This window comes from Capsicum annuum, chromosome 7, assembly GCF_002878395.1.
Source record: "Capsicum annuum cultivar UCD-10X-F1 chromosome 7, UCD10Xv1.1, whole genome shotgun sequence".
NCBI lineage: Eukaryota > Viridiplantae > Streptophyta > Magnoliopsida > Solanales > Solanaceae > Capsicum > Capsicum annuum.
The window spans coordinates 15,200,900-15,220,684 of NC_061117.1; the positions used below are offsets into that span (position 1 = coordinate 15,200,900).

Genomic DNA, 19,785 nt, shown 5'->3' on the forward strand with positions numbered 1-19,785 from the left:
ATTACTATGAAGTGAGTAAAATATTGCTACTTTTGCTATAAGTTGTAATTTTGAAAAAAGTGTTGCTATTTATTGTAATTATAGTCTTAAGGATGCTAATTTCTCTAATTTTTTCAATTTTTTATCCCAATAAAAATTCTTTAAAAATTAGTCTTTCTTCCTTTTTAAGTATAGTACAAGTACAATTTGGTTTCTCTACACCTCAAATATTTTTTAACTTTTCATATTTATTTGTCTCTCAAATTCTATTTTTATTTTTATTATTTTCACTTTTTTAGTTTTCCTTTAATTTTATTTTCATATTTTAATTCATTTCTCGCAACCTTTATTTTTTCTCTTTTTTTTTATTTTCTCAAACATTATCTATTTCTTCATTTTTTTCTATTTTTAATTCATTTGTCTTAACCTTTATTATTATTTTTTTGGGTTTTATCATTTCTATTTTTTTTCTCAAACTTTGTTTTTCTTTTTTCCTCTCATTTTTTGCTTTTCTCAAACTTTTTAATTCTTTGCTTTTTTCTTAATCTTTATTTTTTCTTGTCTTTTTTTCCTCAATCTCTTTTTTTTATTTCTCTATTTTGTTTGATCTATTTTTTATTTTTTCTCAACTCTTATTATATTTTGCTAAAAAATAAAAAATTGGATAATCTACAAAGCGATCTTCCTTTTTGACATCAAAGCAAATTTTAGGGCATGAATTATTAGTGGAAAGTTCTTTGGAATAAGTTTTGCCTCTAAGGCAAAAATTATAGAACAATTTATAAAACAAGGCACAATATGGTAGTATCAAGTCTTACTTGTGAAGCATAACTGTTGTTTGAAAATCCTTGAGTTAAGTCTTGTCTTGGGCGTAAATTGTGTCAACACTTGTCCATTGGGCGTAACTTGTTCTTTTGGGACGTTTTTGGACTAAGTTTTGTCTTATAGGCAAGACTAGTAGAGCATCACATAAATCAAGATACAATATGATAGTGTTTACTCTTGTCTATGGGCGTAACTTGTCTGCTAAGTCTTGCCTCTAAGGCAAGAGTTATAGAATATCTCATAAAGCAAGACACGATGTGGTAGTGTCAACTCTTGTCCATGGGGCATAACTTGTTATTTGAAAGTCCTTGGACTAATTCGAACCTCTAAGGCAAGAGTTATAGAACATCTCACAAATCAAGACATAATGTAGCAATGTCAGCTCTTATCCATAAGGCATAACTTATTGTTTAAAAGTCCTTAATTTATAAAATATCTCATAAACGAATCAAATATCTCATAAATCAAGACACAATGTGATAATGTCAAATTTTATCCGTGAAGCGTCACTTGTTGTTTAAAAGTCCCTAGGCTAAGTCTTGCCGCTAAAGCAAGAGTTATAAAACATCTCATAAATCAAAACATAATGTGATAGTGTCAACTCTTACCCACATGGCGTAACTTGTTATTTGAAAGTCGTTGGTTAAGTCTTGTCTATAAGACAAGAGTTATAAAATATCTCATAAATCAAAACAAAATGTGGTAATGTCAACTTTTACCCATGGGGCACAACTTGTTACTTGAAAGTCCTTGGTCTAAGTCTTGCCTCTAAAGGAAGAGTTATAAAACATTTCATAAATCAATAAATGAAGACATAAGGCAAAAGTTGTAGAGCATCTCATAAATGAAGACATAACGTGTTAGTGTCAACTCTTGCTCGTGAGACATAATTTTTAGTTTGAAACTCTTACCCGTGGGGCATAATTTGTTGTTTGAAAGTCCTTAAACTAAGTCTTGCCTCTAAAATAAGAGTTATAAACATCTCATAAATTAAAATACAATGTGGTAGTATCAACTCTTGTTCATGAAACGTAGCTTGTTGTTTGAAAATCATAAATCTTGCCTGTATAATGTGGTAGTGTCAACTTTTGCTCATGAAATGTAATTTGATTGGAAGAAATCAAAGAAAGTAACAAAAATAATAAAATTGCAAAAAAAGAAGAAAATAAAAAAATATATAGAATTTGAGAGAGAACAAAAAAAAAGTAAAGGTTGATATAAAAAAATAAGATAAAATAAAATAAAGGCCGAGAAAACTTTAAAGTAATAATAATAATAATTTTTTATAAAAGTAGATTTTGAGAAAAAAAAAATAAGGATTGAAAAAAAAATAAAAAAGAAAAAAAAAAAGAGGAAAAAAAAAAAAGAAAAAAAAATAAGGATTGAGAAAAATCAGAAATAAAAAGAGGAAAAAAATAAAATTCAAAGTAAAGCTAAAAGAAGAAAAAAAAAAGTTGAAAGATGAATAATTATGAAGTTGTTATCGATTATGAGAATCATTTATGTAATTTACTCCTTTGATCAGAGGCAATTTTGCCTGAAAATATATCACTTAATAGCTTAAGTCTATTCTGCTGTTACCTCTCCCTTGTGCACATAAATCTCAATTAAGTTTTTCAAAAGTCTAACACCCTAAAGGGCAAAGACAAGAAAGTATTTTCAGAAAAAACTGATACAATTACTCTAGGAAAGAACATTTGATGTTTCTTCTGAACTCTGCAAAAACATTTCACCCTTACCATCACCACCATTATCATCATCAACGCACAGCCTAACACCATATGCTAATCCCCACATTCTAGCTACTAAAAACACGAAAAATGATTGAAACGAAGTTTGAATGTGAAATACGGGGGGGAGGAAGAGGAACAATAGATTTGTGATATAGTCATGTGACATAAAGAGATGTTGTATTTGTTTTAAAAGAGCTTGAAGAGGAGACCACCGTGTGTGGCGAAGAAGGGAGCAAACACGAGGGATTCAACAGCCATCAGCTTGATAAGAATGTTCAATGATGGTCCAGATGTGTCCTTAAGAGGGTCACCAACAGTGTCGCCAATTACGGCAGCTTTGTGTGCATCAGATCCCTTGGGGCCAAGAGTTCTTGCATGTTCTGAGGCTCCAGCCTATCATTCATAGACCGATAGATAATATTAGCGTTGAAGCGTAATTTGTAGAGGACAGTCATCGAGTGAAAGGTCCAAAGAAAAATCTTACCTCGATGTACTTCTTAGCGTTGTCCCAGGCACCACCAGTGTTAGATGCAGAAATGGCAATCTATGAGAACCAACATCATCCAAGATTAGAGATTTAGACCGACCACTTGAAGTTCATAAAAACACGTTCATAATCTTTGATGTGTTTTACCTGTACACCGGAAACGAGAGATCCAGCAAGCACACCAGAAAGTGTTTCGACGCCAAACAAGATCCCAACAATCAATGGAGTGAGCATGACAAGAGCACCAGGTGGGATCATCTCCTTGATTGATGCATCTGTGGAGATCTTGACACAAGTGGCATAGTCAGGCTTAGCAGTTCCTTCCATGAGACCAGGGATGGTGTTGAATTGCCTGCGCACTTCCTCAACCATCTTAAGAGCAGCGCTTCCAACACTCTTCATTGTCATAGCGGAGAACCAATAAGGAAGCATTGCACCAACTAGCAAACCGATGAATACTTTAGGTGTCAAGACATCTACAGTGGAAATTGCTGCCCGGCTGACAAACGCCCCAAAGAGTGCCAGAGACACGAGCGCAGCAGAGCCAATAGCAAATCCCTGTCATTATAGGTACAGAGGAGTTTGTCATCACAAGGTAATATAGCAACGACATCCAATTAAACCTTTCTATGCGTAGTGTAGGGTAGAAGCAAATTTAATTTACCTTTCCAATAGCTGCAGTGGTGTTTCCAGCGGCATCAAGTGCATCAGTTCTCTCTCTGATTCTGTGGCTCATTCCGGCCATCTCAGCGATGCCTCCTGCATTATCACTAATGGGACCATATGCATCAATTGCCAAACCAGTGGCTATAGTGCTCAGCATTCCAAGGGCAGCAACTGCAATGCCATACATTGCAGCGAAGCTGAAGCTAACAAATATACTGATTGCAATGGCAAAAATGGGAATGATAACTGATTTGTAACCCAATGCAAGGCCAAAAATAACATTGGTGGCAGCACCAGTGCGGCATGAATCAGCAACATCTTGCACGGGGCTGGGGAAAACAAAACGTAAATTTCTGAAATACAAGAGCCAAAAAAAGCTAAAGAAATGACTGCAAAAAACAGGTGCCCACCTGTAAGCATTGCTGGTATAGTACTCGGTGACAAATCCAATAATAAGTCCGGCCCACAAACCAACTCCGACACACAAGAACAACTGCCTGCAGTTTAAATCAGATTTGGAAATCTGTGAGCCTCAGTATTAGATATTTTAAAGACAGGGAAAGGAAGGTCAAAAGTGCAGCTTTTTCATCCATTCGTGGAAATGCTTTTGTCCAATCTTCTGTAATAAATTGTCATATCTTCAACTTCATTTCATGCTTACACCACTTCCAAACTTTCAACAAACATATCCCAAAATAATGCAAACCAATATATAAACAATGCACGAGTGACACAAGACCAAGTTATAAAAGCAATATCCAGATTTTAGACTTACCAGCTTTGTACTTCTTTCTGAACTCCAAAATTGAATATTGTGAAGGTCGTTGGAAGGGCAACCCAACTAACAATAGCAATCCCAACAGTCATGAGAGCAGTAGAGATAATGAGTTGCTTCTTCAATGCTGGCTCAATTTCCTTAACATCCTTGACTTCAAAGAAATCAGTTGCAAATAAGGTGGTAAGCAAACAGACAAGGATGCCGACAGAGCTGACTAGAAGGGGATATAGCATAGCAGTAAGCTCATGATTAACACCGAAGGAGGAGATTGAAGCAACAACAAGAGCTGCACAGGATGACTCTGCATAAGATCCAAACAGATCTGATCCCATACCAGCAATATCTCCGACATTGTCCCCAACATTGTCAGCAATCACCTGAGAGACCATTTACACGTAAGAACTAACAAGAAAAGAAGTTTCTTAACAAGACTAACTAGAATCAATGTTAAATAGATAAGTTACATTCTAATGGATAAATAACCATACCGCTGGGTTTCTAGGATCATCTTCAGGGATGTTCCTCTCCACCTTGCCGACAAGATCAGCTCCAACATCTGCTGCTTTGGTATAAATTCCTCCACCAACTCTACCAAAGAGGGCCATTGAAGATCCACCAAGACCATAACCAGTTATAGCCTCAAATAGACCTTCCCAATCCTCACCGTAGTACATCTTAAACAGAAGGATGGTTATGAACAAAACCAAAAGACCGTTAGCAGCAAGAAGGAAGCCCATTACAGCACCAGATCTGAATGCAACAATAAAAGCCTTCCCGACACCTTTTCTAGCCTCCAAGGTAGTTCTGGCATTTGCATATGTGGCAATTTTCATTCCAAGGAATCCGGATATCACAGAGGTAACAGCACCAAGCAGGAAGGATACGGTGCTGAAGACAGCAGTTGCAAGAGCTGGCTTGCAAGTTTTGGTGCTGTCATATGTACAAGGCTGGTTCTTTGTGCTGAATCCCTCAACAGAGCCGAGGAAAACAAAGATTAAAATTGCAAAAGCAACCATGAAAACACCAACATACTGGTACATCGTAAAGAGAAATGAGGTTGCTCCTGTGGTAAAAATAGATTCAGCCGTCATGATCACAAAAAACCATTGCAAAAGTTAATAGTCAGGTAGGAGTTCCTCGCTTACGCTAACTGATCAGGCAAGAAATAACTAACCAAGTAGTAGCTAGTTTTGCAATTTCCAATCAAATATAGTTCAAATAAATGGTCACGAAAACAAACTAGAAAAAGTCAAAAAGCAAATGCAACTTAAACAAAATCTGGCAACTGAAACTAATAACTGCTCAACTTTTTACACACTATATTAGTTTTATTAAATTCTTTCATTGTCATCCATTTTCCGTTCATGCTTTTCCTTTCTTTTCCCTTTCTGCATTGGTGAAGGACGCAGTGGCTTATCCACAGAAATTAGTCAGCAAAAGAAATGAAGACTAGTTGGCGAGTGTAAACCGCTCAGATCTCCTTATTTGATACATTAAAACCCATAGTTTCTTTTCTTAATTGATTCAACAATCCAAAATGGCAACGAGTGAAACCGCTCAGATCTCCTTATTTGATACATTAAAACCCCTGCAGTTTCTTTTCTTAATTGATTCAACAATCCAATATGGCCATTCATGACGCTCAAAGTCATTATGAAACTAACCCTGCACCAATCAGGCACACTTTGATCCCTTTGAACACGATATTACCTTTTCCTATGAAATTATTAGAAAATGTCCTGATCTAACACTTAAATCCATAAGATAATTAACGAAAAAAATTAATTCTTTTAATCATAATCTATAATTAGCAAAAAGACTTAAAATAAGTATTTCAAATCAACAGACTTGACACCTATGTTGCTCGAACTCTTAATAATGCCAACGAGTGTGTGTCGGATCCTTAAGTAGTAAGTACATTTTTTAAGGACCCAACAAATATACGACATCATTTACTAAGGTGGCCTTCAATATTATACGGCCTTTGCTCGGACTCTTCAAAAATATCGACGGGTGTGTGTCGGATCCTTAAGTAGTACGTACATTTTTTAAGGATCCAACAAATATACAACATCATTTACTATGGTGGCCTTCAATATTATACAGCCTTTGACACATGTTGCTCGAACTCTTCAAAAATATCGACGGGTATATGCCGGATCCTTTAAAAGAACTGCATTTTTGAAGAATTTGACACAGGTACAGCATCATTTTTGGAGTCCGAGCAACAAAGCTTGACATTAAAGTGACCTTCTATATTATACAAGCCTTGACACGTGATAATGATGATAGCTAAGTCCCAACTAACACGCCATCTTAGATCTATACTATTATTGTATGAAAAAAAGTAGCTGGAAAAAGTAAACTAATTTGCAATTGATTATTCCCCTTCACAATCACATTAACTAAAAGGCCAAAATTAAAGTCTAAGTCTACAAAAACGTGTCACAAAAGCAAGAAACAATTACATAATTTAATAATGATAACAACACGCAATGTGTGAATATAGAAGCTAGATCTTCATCTACCAACAAAGAAAAACACAACTAATTTCAGTGGCAGATCTAGCAACGCGTCGGCCAAAAATTACACTGTATATATAAGATAATAAAAATAATTAAGTATATATTTATATATATTTTCAATCCTGCAACACAAAACTAGAGGTCGACTCAATGGTTTAGGGTGTTCAAAATTCACTGAGTTCCAAATTCAAATCTCAAACGCTACTCTACTTTTTAAAATTTTTCGAGCTCCCTTGATGAAAATCCTGGATCCACCACCACTACTTTACAGCACAAATCAGCATATTCCATCAGAAATTAGCTCAGCAAACAAAACCAAATTACGAAATTAACAAAAAATATATAGAAAATTTTGCTTGCAGAAAAACAATGGTTAGATTTACTAACCAAATCACGACATTAACAAAAACTGTATAGAAATTTTGTTTGCATATAAGAATGTGACATGTGAATATTTATATGAATACATAAGAGACCTTATAAAAGTTAATTTTATTACCTTCAGATATGGCGCTTTGAATTTCACCGCATTTTTGAACAACGTTATGGTCATTAATGCCTTCTTCTTCCTCAATAAGAGATTCAGCAAATCCATTCTTATCATCACCACCACCGACAGACGAATGATGATGAGTCTTATCAGCACTGACATGAACTTTCGATACGAGAAACCACTGGAATAGTGAGAAAGCAATTCCGATAACGGCACATGCCGGAATCAAAATCTCCATTCCGAGATCTGGTAAAAGCATCGTTCCCATTATGCCGAGAAAAAAACAAACTTACTCCGATGACCGGTGGGATTACCGGAGCTCCGGCGAATAAAAAGAAGGAGAGAATTGACAAGGAAGAGAAGGAATGAAGAAGTGATGAAGATAGATATGTTTTTTTCGTTTATTTATAGTGTAAAACTGAACCAGTCAGGTATGTGTAGATAAATAGATTTTTCAAAAAAATAAAAAATTTGTTAGAATGTGAAAATCAAAACCATGGGATTTTTATTTTTTTTTAAATTTGGTTTGTTTCCATATTTAATATTGGTGATTATTTATTAAAGGAAATTAGGTGGGGTTTAGGGTGTGTTTGGTAGGAAGAAAAATGTGCTCTTGGATTATTTGTTTTTGTTTTGATAATCATGCCGTTCGATTAAGCTTGCGTGCAGCTCGATTGATTTTATAGGTTCCTGTTATTAATACTAGCATGGCATGAAAAAGTATTGTAATTTATTTATTAAAGAAAATTAGATGGGGTTTAAGGTGTGTTTGGTATGAAGAAAAATGTATTTTTTTTATTTTGTTTCGATAATTGTGGTGTATGATTAAGCTTGTGCATAGCTCGACTAATTTTATAGGTTTCTGTCATTACCACTAGCATGGCAGAAACAAGTATTGGTAATTTATTTATTAAAGAAAATTAGGTGGGATTTTAGGGTGTGTTTATTGAGAAGGAAGATAATACCGTAAAAATAATAAATTTCTTACTTATTTTTAGTGTTTGATAAGTAGATAAAATAATATTATCTCAAAATTATTTATATGTAATCTAGAAAAATATTTGAAAAGCGAGATAGGGAGTGTAGAGTGAGAATTCAGGAGCGGTGAGGACTGAGGAGTGGGATGGTGGGGGTCGGGGTTCAAGAGTGGCGGGTGAGGAATGCGTGAATTCAAATATAATCGAACCTTAGTACGAATATTGAACATTCGATAGGAACCAAAAAGAAAAATTAGGTAGAAATTATTATTTATTAAGGAAAAAATTATCCAATTACCTTTTACATGAGAGGAAGAAATTTAAGAATGGTAAATAAGTGGACAATTGATTAGTTTATTAATTATGTGCATAAGTTTTTCTCCAATAATAACTATTGTTTTAAATTCAAATTTTTATTCTCAACTAAAGCTAATTTATTTTATAATGATATATTTTTCTAATTATGAAAAAGAAGAAAAATTGACCTTGCTTCGATTTTCTACTAAATTTTCTAAGATTTTAAGGGTTTTTCATTAGGTCACTTTTAGTTAAATCTTGTGCATAAAAATGCAAAAAGAAAAGAAGAGATTGAAAAGAACATATCATCTTGATTTATCTTATATATGACATTATTATTATTATTATTATTATTATTATTATTATTATTATCATTTTAATTATTAAATAATTATTATAATTTCAATTTTCTTGAATATTTTAAATTTCTTAATGACATATTATTATAATAGTCGAAAAAACATTTGAGCAGACGATTTAGATATAAATAGACTTGATCGTTATATTTTCATGAGAATCAACACCATACTCAGTATGATTGCATAGATTAGTGTGAGGGGGGTGAAATATACATATATGTTACCTATCTTTGTGGACAGGAAGGTTGTTTCTCAAAGAATCCTTGAATAAAAAGAAATTACAAAACAAGACTAAGAAAACTAAGAAAAAATATTCTCATCGAAACACCCTCCCATCACCACCACCCAAAAGAAAGAAATCGCTAGACTTTATACTAATGTTTCGCACTAATCTCCGACCTCCATGTTCTCTTATATATAGAATATGTTTTTGATAAGCTAAAGGTGTGTCATGCCCTATTTAATTATCCATTTTCAATTTTTTTTGATCTACCTGTACCTCTCTTTGGACCTAATATTGTTAACGCCTCACACCTCCTCATTAGGACATCTGTTTTCCTCCTTTTCACATGTCTGATTCATCTCAACCTTATTTGTCGTATCTTGTCTAATACACAGGTCATTCTCACCTTATTTCATTTGCTCAACATGTGAGTGCTTGACTGAATAACACTCAACCCCACATATTGTTGGGTTCATAGTATATGAAAGAAATGTGAATAGAAAAATGGAAAGTAAAATGGTGGAGGAAAAGACACACTAAAATGGAAAGTGTAATCTCAAATTAGAAAGTTTACTCTTTCTCCCACATTGGTGGAAGAAGAGAACTTGGAAGTGTTTATAATCAAGAACACTTACTCCACATGACAAGTGAGGCAAGAAATAAGAGATGTCTCGCGCCGTCGACGTTGCTCGCTAGGCTTTGACTTCGACTTCGGATTCTGTTTCGACTGAACTGATGCACTGTTTCTGTTTCGATTGAACTGATGTTTCCTGAACTAATACTTTGTCTCAAACTGGTGCACTGTTTCGTGAAATGGTATACTGTTTCAGAAAAATACCCCACTATTTTGGGGTAAACATACATGCATTTTTAGAAAAATCACACCTCTAAATTGAACCACAGCCACCTTTTCAAATAGGCATGTTATGGCTATATAAACCTGGTTTCATTCACAGGTTTTGATATGAACGAAAATTTCAGAATAAAAACACTCTTCTTGCCTTAAAAATATTCCGTGTGATCAACCAAAACGTTCAGTGAGTTCGAAGATAGTCCAGTTGTTTGAAGTACCGCTACAATTGGTTTGTTTGGCCATTTTATCCTGGGAGGAAAATTCCGCAACCTCGAGTACAGTGAGGGGAATTATTTCCTTAAGAAAAGTCCGTGAATTCGGGCGACTTGGCCATTTCTATTTCATCTTTATTTTTAAAAATAAAATACACCTCTTGGAAAGATCACTTTGATCTTGTGTTGAGGGTATTTTCTGCACTTCATTGTGTTCTTGGTTTATAATAAACTTGAACTAGTTGAAGCGGTTGTTTCTAGTATACAGATTCTTGTACTCGTAGAAGGAAAATAACAATCTTAAGGAAATAATTTTACAGAATTTGTATTACTTATTTTTGGAGATTAAAACGTTAAGCTTTCTACTCCGTTTGAATTTAACTAGTGATTAGACGACATAAAATCTTCATCACACGAGTTCACTCGGTTGGCGATTTGAAGTTATAAAAACTTCATCGTTAACTAGAAACAAGAAGAAAAGTTTAAAAGTCATTTAACTTTATAAGTAGTATTCTGAAAATACTAAATTTTTCTGTCTTGTGGTGACAGAAAAATGACAAGCGAAAGACAAATGCAAGATGTGGCAACGTCTGTGGAGGCAACTAATATTGCCACATCAAGTCGCATAAATGCTCTGCCTACAATGGCACTGGCGGAGAAGCCCGAAAAATTTACGGGCATTGACTTTAAGCGATGGCAGCAAAATATGTTCCTTTACCTCACCATTTTGTGTCTGCAACGGTTCACTAACGAAGATGCTCCTGAGGTGCCCGAGGGAACCTCGGACAAAGAGCGTTTCGTAATTGTAGAAGCTTGGAAACATTCAGACTTCCTTTGCAGGAATTATATTCTGAGTGATCTCCATGACAACCTCTACAATGTTTACAGTAGAACTACGATATCGAAGAAATTGTGGGGGACACTTGAACGAAAATATAAAACAGAGGATGCAGAAATTAAGAAATTCCTTGTTGCACGGTTTCTGGACTTTAAAATGATAGATAGCAAATCGATTGTCTCTCAAGTACAGGAGTTCCAAGCCATCATACATAATCTCCTAGCAGAAGGTATATCTTTGAAAAATACCTTAGTTGAACAAATTAAAAATGTTCTTGATACTCACATAAACTGTTTTGTAGGTTTGATTGTGAATGATGCATTTCAAGTAGCAGCGATAGTTGAGAAGCTACCACCTTTGTGGAAAGACTTCAAAAACTATTTGAAGCATAAACGCAAAGAAATGACTGTAGAAGATCTTATTATCCGACTGTGTATTGAAGAGGATAATAAGGCTTCCGAGAGAAGGTCAAAAGGGAATTCTACAATTAATGGAGCACATATTGTAGAAGATGATCAAAACAATTCTAAGAAAAGGAAGAAAGCTGAACAAGGAAGCCATCAACCCAAGAAGAAATTCAAGGAAAAATATTTCAATTGTGGCAAGATTGGCCACAAGTCTACGGATTATCGTGCCCCAAAGAAAGGCAAGAAAAAGGATCAAGCAAATATGATTGAATCCAACAAAGAATGCGATGATTTGTGTGCTATGTTCTCAGAATGCAACTTGGTGGGGAATCCTAGCGAGTGGTGGATGGATTCTGGTTCCACTCGCCATGTTTACGCCAACAAAGAATTGTTTTCATCATTTGCTCTGGCTCAAGTAGAAGAAATGATTTACATGGCTAACTCCGCTACTGCTAAAGTAGAAGGAACGAGGAAAGTGTGCTTGAAAATGACTTCGGGCAAGGTCTTGGCACTTAACAATGTCTTGTATGTTCTAGAATACGTAGGAACTTAATTTCGGTTTCACTTCTAGATAAGAGCGGATTCAAATGTGTAACCGTTTCTGAAAAAATTATAGTTAGCAAAGGAGAAATATATATAGGAAAAGGCTATCTCACCGAGGGCCTTTATAAGATGAATGTAATGACTGTTGAAATAAATAAAAGTTTAAATTCTTCTTACTTGCTTGAGTCCTATAATTTATGGCATAAACGTTTAGGCCATGTTAATTACAAAACGTTACGAAAACTGATCAACTTAGAAGTTTTGCCAAACTTTGAGTGCAATAAATCAAAGTGTCAAACGTGTGTGGAATCAAAGTATGCAAAACATCCTTATAAGTCTGTTGAAAGGAATTCCAATCCCTTAGACTTAATACACACTGACATTTGTGATATGAAGTCAACACCATCACGTGGTGGGAAAAAGTATTTCATAACTTTTATTGACGATTTCACTAGATACTATTATGTCTACTTGCAAAATAGTAAGGATGAAGCAATAGATGCTTTTAGGCAATATAAAACTGAACTTGAAAAAATCAGTTAGACAAAAAGATCAAAATGATAAGAAGTGATAGGGGCGAAGAATATGAATCTCCCCTTGCGTAAATATGTGTAGAGAATGGAATCATCCATCAAACTAGGGCCCCATATTCACCTCAATCTAATAGAATTGCGGAAAGAAAAAATCAAACTTTGAAGGAAATGATGAATGTCTTACTTATAAGTTCTGGTTTGCCGCAAAACTTGTGGGGGGAGGCTATCCTTATGACCAACCGTATACTCAATAGAGTTCCCCATAGTAAGACACAATCAATTCCTTATGAAAAATAGAAAGGAAGAAAACCCAACTTGAAATAAAGTGTGGGGGTGTCTAGCAAAGGTCCAAATTTCTATGCTTAAAAGGGTTAAGATAGGACATAAGATGGTGGACTGCGTGTTCATAGGCTAATTTAAAAGTAGTAAAGCATGTCGATTTTTGGTTCATAAATTCGAACATTCGGATATAGATGAAAATACGGTAATTGAATCAGATAATGCTGAATTCTTTAAAAATATTTACCTGTATAAACTTAGACATGACCAATCTAGTGGAGGGTCTAAACGACCTTGAGATGAACTAAGTGACAATGTACATAATGAAGAGAATTCAAGACGTACTACACGTCAAAGAACGTCAACTTCTTTTGGATTAGATTTTGTAAAATTTTTCTTCGAAAATGAGCCTCAAACATTTAAAGAAGCGATGACGTCATCAGACTCACCCTTTTGGAAAGAGGCAGTCAATAGTGAAATTGATTCAATCTTAAGCAACCATACGTGAGAATTGGTTGCTCTTCCTCCAGGAAATAAACCTTTAGGTTCTAAATGGATCTTCAAAAGGAAAATAAAATCGGATGGTACTATTGACAAATACAAGGCAAGAATTGTAGTAAAAGGCTTCAAACAAAAAAAAGGTCTTGATTACTTTGATACATACTTGCCTGTAATAAGGATAACATCGATTCGAATGTTAATTACCTTGGCGGCAGTATATGGTCTTGAACTCTATCAAATAGATGTGCAAACCGCATTCTTATATGGAGAATTGGAGGAAGAAATTTACATGGAATAGCCTGAGGGTTTTGTGGTTCCAGGAAAAGAGAATAAGGTGTGTAAACTTATTAAGTCATTGTATGGACTAAAGCAAGCACCTAAACAATGGCATGCAAAGTTTGACCAAACCATATTGGCAAACGAATTCAAGATAAATTAATGTGATAAATGTGTTTATATTTAAGGCACTCCAAATCACCAAGTCATTATTTGTTTATATGTGGATGATATGTTGATCATCAGCAAAGACATTTCTGACATAAATGTATCAAAAAGAATGCTCGAGAGCAAGTTTGATATGAAAGACCTTGGAGTTGCGGATGTGATCTTAGGTATAAGAATCCATAGAACTCCACAAGGGTTGACATTGTTACAGTCTCATTATATCGAAAAGGTACTTGACAAATTCAGGTATATGGTATTCAGTATTGCCAAGACTCCATTGGATGTGAGCTTTGCACTTCGAAAGAATAAAGGTGAAAGTGACTCATAATTAGAGTACGCAAGAGTATTGGGATGTTTAATGTATATAATGAACTGTACACGACCATACATAGCATGCATTATCAGTAAATTGAGTGGTACACGAGTAATCCCAACAAAATCCATTAGATGGCATTGAAAAGAGTTTTGGGGTATCTTAAATACACTCAAGATTATGCTTTGCATTATAATAAATATCCTGCGGTACTTGAAGGATATAGTGATGTAAATTGGATCACCGGATCAAACGAAGTAAAATTCTCAAGTAGATATGTATTTACTATCGGTGGAGGAACAGTCTCTTAAAAATCATCCAAACATACTTGTATTGCTCGCTCTACAATGGAATCTGAATTTATCGCATTGTATAAAGCCGGTGAAGAAGCAGAATGGCTCCAGAATTTCTCAGAAGATATTTTGTATTGGCCCAAGCCAGTGGTACCGATATGTATACACTATGATAGCCAAGCGGCAATAGGTAGGGCAGGAAGCATGATGTATAACGGTAAATCTCGTCACATACAATGAAGACATAATACTGTTAGGGAACTTTTCTCTAGTGGAATTATCTCTGTTGACTACGTAAGGTCAAAGGATAATGTGTTGGATCCATTTACAAAAGGCCTATCTAGAGAAGGAGTGGAAAGGACATCCAAGGGAATGGGTTTAAGGCCTAGGACAAGTCAGCATAGTGGTAACTCTACCTAGCAGACTGGAGATCCCAAGAGCTAGGTTCAAGGAGATCAAACCAAGTTGTGTCTAACAGGTTCAACATTGTCAATTACCCAACCCATTCTCATGATTTAGACAATGTATAGTAAACAGGGATAAGACTTAAAGTGAAAAGTCTTTTAATGATTATCTAAATTTGGCAGATTTAACCAAATAGTTTAATCTATAGGATTGAACGTTTAGAAATCACCTATGTGAGGGCGAAGTGGAAGCCGCTTCAAGGAGAATATTAGTAAAGGCCTATTCTCTAATCTCTCATGAAACCGGGATGTGTTCATGGCTGAAAAGAACAAAACCATGAGAACCATAAATGTTAAAAGGTTGGTTGTGTGACATGTATTATCTAGGTGTATATTAAAGCTCGACGGTTCAAAGATATCAAATCTACCGACTGACTGAGTGCATCCGATGCATGTTCACTATGGAAAGTTCAAAGGAAAACCTACTTATCCAGATGCAATCAGTCATTGCTTAATGATCACATAATTGTCCATAAAACTTTTACGAAAAATAGTCATTCCCCATTCATGTGGGGGATTATTGGGTTCATAGTATATGAAAGAAATGTGAATGAAAAAATGAAGAGTAAAATGATGGAGGGAGGAGAAACTAAAATGGAAAGTGTACTCCCAAATTAGAAAGTTTACTCTTTCTCACACATTGATGAAAGAAGAGAAATTGGAAGTGTTTATAATCAAGAACACTTACTCCACATGATAAGTGAGGCAAGAAATAAGAGATGCCTCGCGCCATCGTCGTCGCTCGCTCGACTCGACTTCGGATTTGGATTTGAAAAATGATCGATCGATGAGATCTATCTTTTTGGATAAACTTTATTTCACGAAATCTGATCAATGAAAAAAATGCAGAAAATTTTTCTATGTTTAATACTCCATTTATATGCATGCAGTACCAGTAACAGATGCAATGTTTCGTTTGAACAGATGCAATTCTTCAATGAAGTTATGCACTGTTTCGAACTGGTGCACTGTTTCGTGAAATGGTATATTGTTTCAGCAAAAATACTACATTGTTTTCAGAAAAGTCACACCTCTAAATTGAACTACTGCCACCTTTTCAAAGAGGCATGTTACGGCTATATAAACCTTGTTTCATTCACAGGTTTTGATATAAACGAAAATTTCAGAATAAAAACACTCTTCTTGGGTACCACTACAATTGGTTTGTTTGGCCTTTTTATCCTGGAAGAAAAATTCCGCAACCTCGGATACAATGAGGGGAATTATTTCCTTAAGGAAAGTCCGTGAATTCGGGCGACTTGGCCATTTCTGTTTTATCTTTATTTCTAAAAATAAAATACACCTCTTGGAAAGATCACTTTGATCTTCTGTTGAGGGTATTTTCTGCACTTCATTGTGTTCTTAGTTTATAAACTTGAACTAGTTGAAGTGTTTGTTTCTAGTATACAGATTCTTGTACCCCTAGAAGGAAAATAACACATACAACAAAGTTGGTCTAGCAATCACTATCCCAAACGATAATACTAGTCTCCATTTCTTTCACCCAGCTTCAATATGATGTATGACCTCATTATCAATCTCCCTATTTTCTTGAATTATAGACCACAATACTTTCTCTATTTTATGAAGTACTTGTGTATCAATTCTCACTTTTGCCTCCATCATATGTGATACGCCACTGAACTCACATTTCATGTGTTCTGACTTAGTCCTGCTAATTATGAAACCTTAGATTTCAAGTTCTTATCTTTAATTTCACCATATGTCTTGTCCATTAATATTACGATTAGGGGTGTACAGATTAAACCGTCAAATCAAACTAAATCAAAGAACCAAATTAAACCAAGAAAAAAAATCGACTTATGGTTTGGTTTGGTTGGTTTGGCGTTTAAAAAAAAATGATCATTCTTTGTTTGGTTTGGTGTTAGCCCAAAAAGTCAAACCGAACCCAAATCAAACCGACATAATATATATATATATATATATATATATATATATATATATATGCATGTATATAATTTAACTTTATATATATAAAATATTAATTATAATCTACTTTTTAAATATTTTTTCAATTAGTTTTATTAATTTTCAATATTTAGAAAGTAGATGTGTGTGTGTATATATATATATATATATATATATATATATATTCATATTTGGGCCTTTAAGTTGTAATATTTATCCATTAATTGCTAATAAAATGATCCAAAATTTAATATAAACTTAAAAACCTAAACTTTTCACTCTTCATCTTATTTTTTAGTGTCAAGAGAGTTTTTCGCTCCTCAGTTTTTCATAATTGTGGTTTTTCATTAGCACATGAATGAAAACATTCTTGATCTAAATTTCAATCACCATATAATTGTAAAAAACAAAGATTATAAAAAAAAAAATAGAAATCAATAAAACTGAAAAAATCGACTAAAATCTAAACCGAAAAAATCGATTTTATGTTGGTTTGATTTGGGTTATAGTTTTAATAAACCGACATAATTGATTTGATTTTTTTTCAATAGAAAACCAAACCAACTCAATCCATGTACACCCTTAATTATATCCATAATATTTGTCATTAAATATGCATGTTAATTCATTACAACTTATTGAGAATAGAAAACAAAAACAAAAATAAAATCTAGTAATAACTTTATCTAGATCCAATTAATTTATTATTATATTTTATATTTTAAATAAAGAGAATAATAAAACATGAAGTTGAAAGAAAAAGGTAAGAGAATTTATTGTTAGTGTGAATGAGACGCTAAGTGATAGATGAGGCATCCACGTCAGAGATGAGAAGAAAATGAATGAGATTAGCTTTAACGAACCGAACCGAATAAAGTAGTATATTGTAAAAAAAAAAATGCAGTCATTAATTATTATAGATTACAAAATACTAAAATAAAAGTCTTAACTACTCTCTTAAATATCTTGCATAAAATGGATAAATTTCTTACCTATTTTACGGACAAATATGCATCTAAATATTACAAATACGATATTGATAAAATGTTTTTTAAAATATTATATGAATGATCATAATGATGACTAATGATGGTGATTGTGAGTGTCAATTTGGATGATATTAACTTATTATGATGGTTGTATGTAATAACTAGTAGTGATTAGTGTTGGTTGTTGATGGTGGTAGTTTATGGTGTCTGCCGATAATTGTGTTGGATGATAGTCCTAACTAATTGTGATGGTGAATGGTAATATATGTCGGTGATTGATTAAAAAAATATAGTTTGATGCACTAAAGCTCATGCTACGCGCAGGGTTAGGGGAAGGGCTCACCACGAGGGTGTATTATATGCGATATTACCTTGTATTTCTACCAAATGTTGTTTTTAAGGTTTAAACTTGTGACCTCCAAATGTTGTTTTCAAGGCTTAAACACGTGACCTCTTGGTGAGTTGATATTGATAAGTACTCCCTTCGTTTAAAAAAGAATGACATACTTTCCTTTTTAATCTGTTTAAAAAAGAATGACCCTTTCCTTTTTTGGCAATATTTTAATTTCAACTTTGCACATGACATGTTTAGAACCACAAGATTAAAGGGCATTTTGATACATTTGACACAACTTTAATTTAAGGCCACAAAATTCAAAAGTCTTCTTTATTTTTCAAAACTTTATGTCAAGTCAAAATATGTTATTCTTTTTTAGACGGAGGGAGTATTTTTAACGGTAGTTAATGGTAATGATCGTAAATAATCGCTAATGATGATGATAACTAATGATAGTGATTGATGATAATCTTTATTGTGATTGAGGATGACAGATTATGGATGGCAATAATTGATAATGATAAAGATAATTAGATCTAAAAGTGAATAGAGTAGTATGAGCAGTAATTTTTTCTAAATTGAAATATGAAAAACAAATTTAACAGCTGAAATTGAGTGATTAAAATTAAAATTATCGTTAAATGCAAACAAAATAAGATCTAAAGCAATATATCCAAAAAAAAAAAGGAAAAATATGATAAAATTAAATATTGATATAAAGCAATTCCTGCTTTAGTTTCCTATAATCCTATTAGTTATGTAAGGAAATAAAGAAAGAAAAAAATAAATATTTATTTCCTTTTTACCAGAATATAATTTTTTTTTCGATACACTGCTTTCTCTTGATTCCTTATCCCTTTCGTTATTCGCTTTCCACCCCCACCCAAACCCTCAACCCCCTATTTTTTTTATTTTTAGAGGATATGAATTCAAAAAAAAGATGGAGGGAAAGTGAAATTAAAAGAATAAAGAAGTAATAGGATAATTCTTGAAAAGGTTCATACAGCTAATTTGGGTTAGTTAATGATTGTAAATATATATTTCGATATGTGATGTCATCTAATAATTTAAAATTATAATTTTATGTTATATGATCAAATGGTCCAAGTATCTGATAAGAATTACATGATGATAATTTTTTTTAAGTGTTTAGAAATTTATTGTAAATGAACATTTATAGTTTTATAAATAATGATATTGAAAATGATTATAAACAATTGATGTATTTGATTTAAAAATATATCGATAAATTATTCTTCTAATAAAATGTCAAAAAATAGCTTTATTTTTTAAATCAAAAAATATAAATTTAAAAGAATCTTTGTAAAGAAAACGGTGAACGGAAAAAATAAAATGGGGAGATTTTTTTTTTCTTTTAAAAGGTACTTTGTAAGTTAAAAAATTATAAAATAAAACAAAAAGAATTTGATCAAACTAAAAGTGATTATTAGCTAAACATCTATAATTGGGGATAACTTATGATTTTGACTATTTTTAACTTATATAAG

General features: G+C 33.4%; 1 protein-coding gene across 1 annotated transcript; it reads right to left on the reverse strand.

The window, feature by feature from the left end:
• Nucleotides 1-2,460: 2,460 nt before the first annotated feature.
• Nucleotides 2,461-8,022, reverse strand: LOC107877721 (pyrophosphate-energized vacuolar membrane proton pump). Its single transcript, XM_016724420.2, has 8 exons — nt 7,493-8,022; nt 4,957-5,531; nt 4,466-4,845; nt 4,101-4,187; nt 3,689-4,019; nt 3,172-3,582; nt 3,022-3,081; nt 2,461-2,930 (listed from the first exon to the last, which is right to left on the reverse strand). Exons 1-8 carry the CDS (start codon nt 7,752-7,754, stop codon nt 2,724-2,726), a joined length of 2,313 nt encoding a protein of 770 aa, XP_016579906.1. The 5' UTR covers nt 7,755-8,022; the 3' UTR covers nt 2,461-2,723.
• Between the last annotated feature and the right edge of the window lie 11,763 nt (nt 8,023-19,785).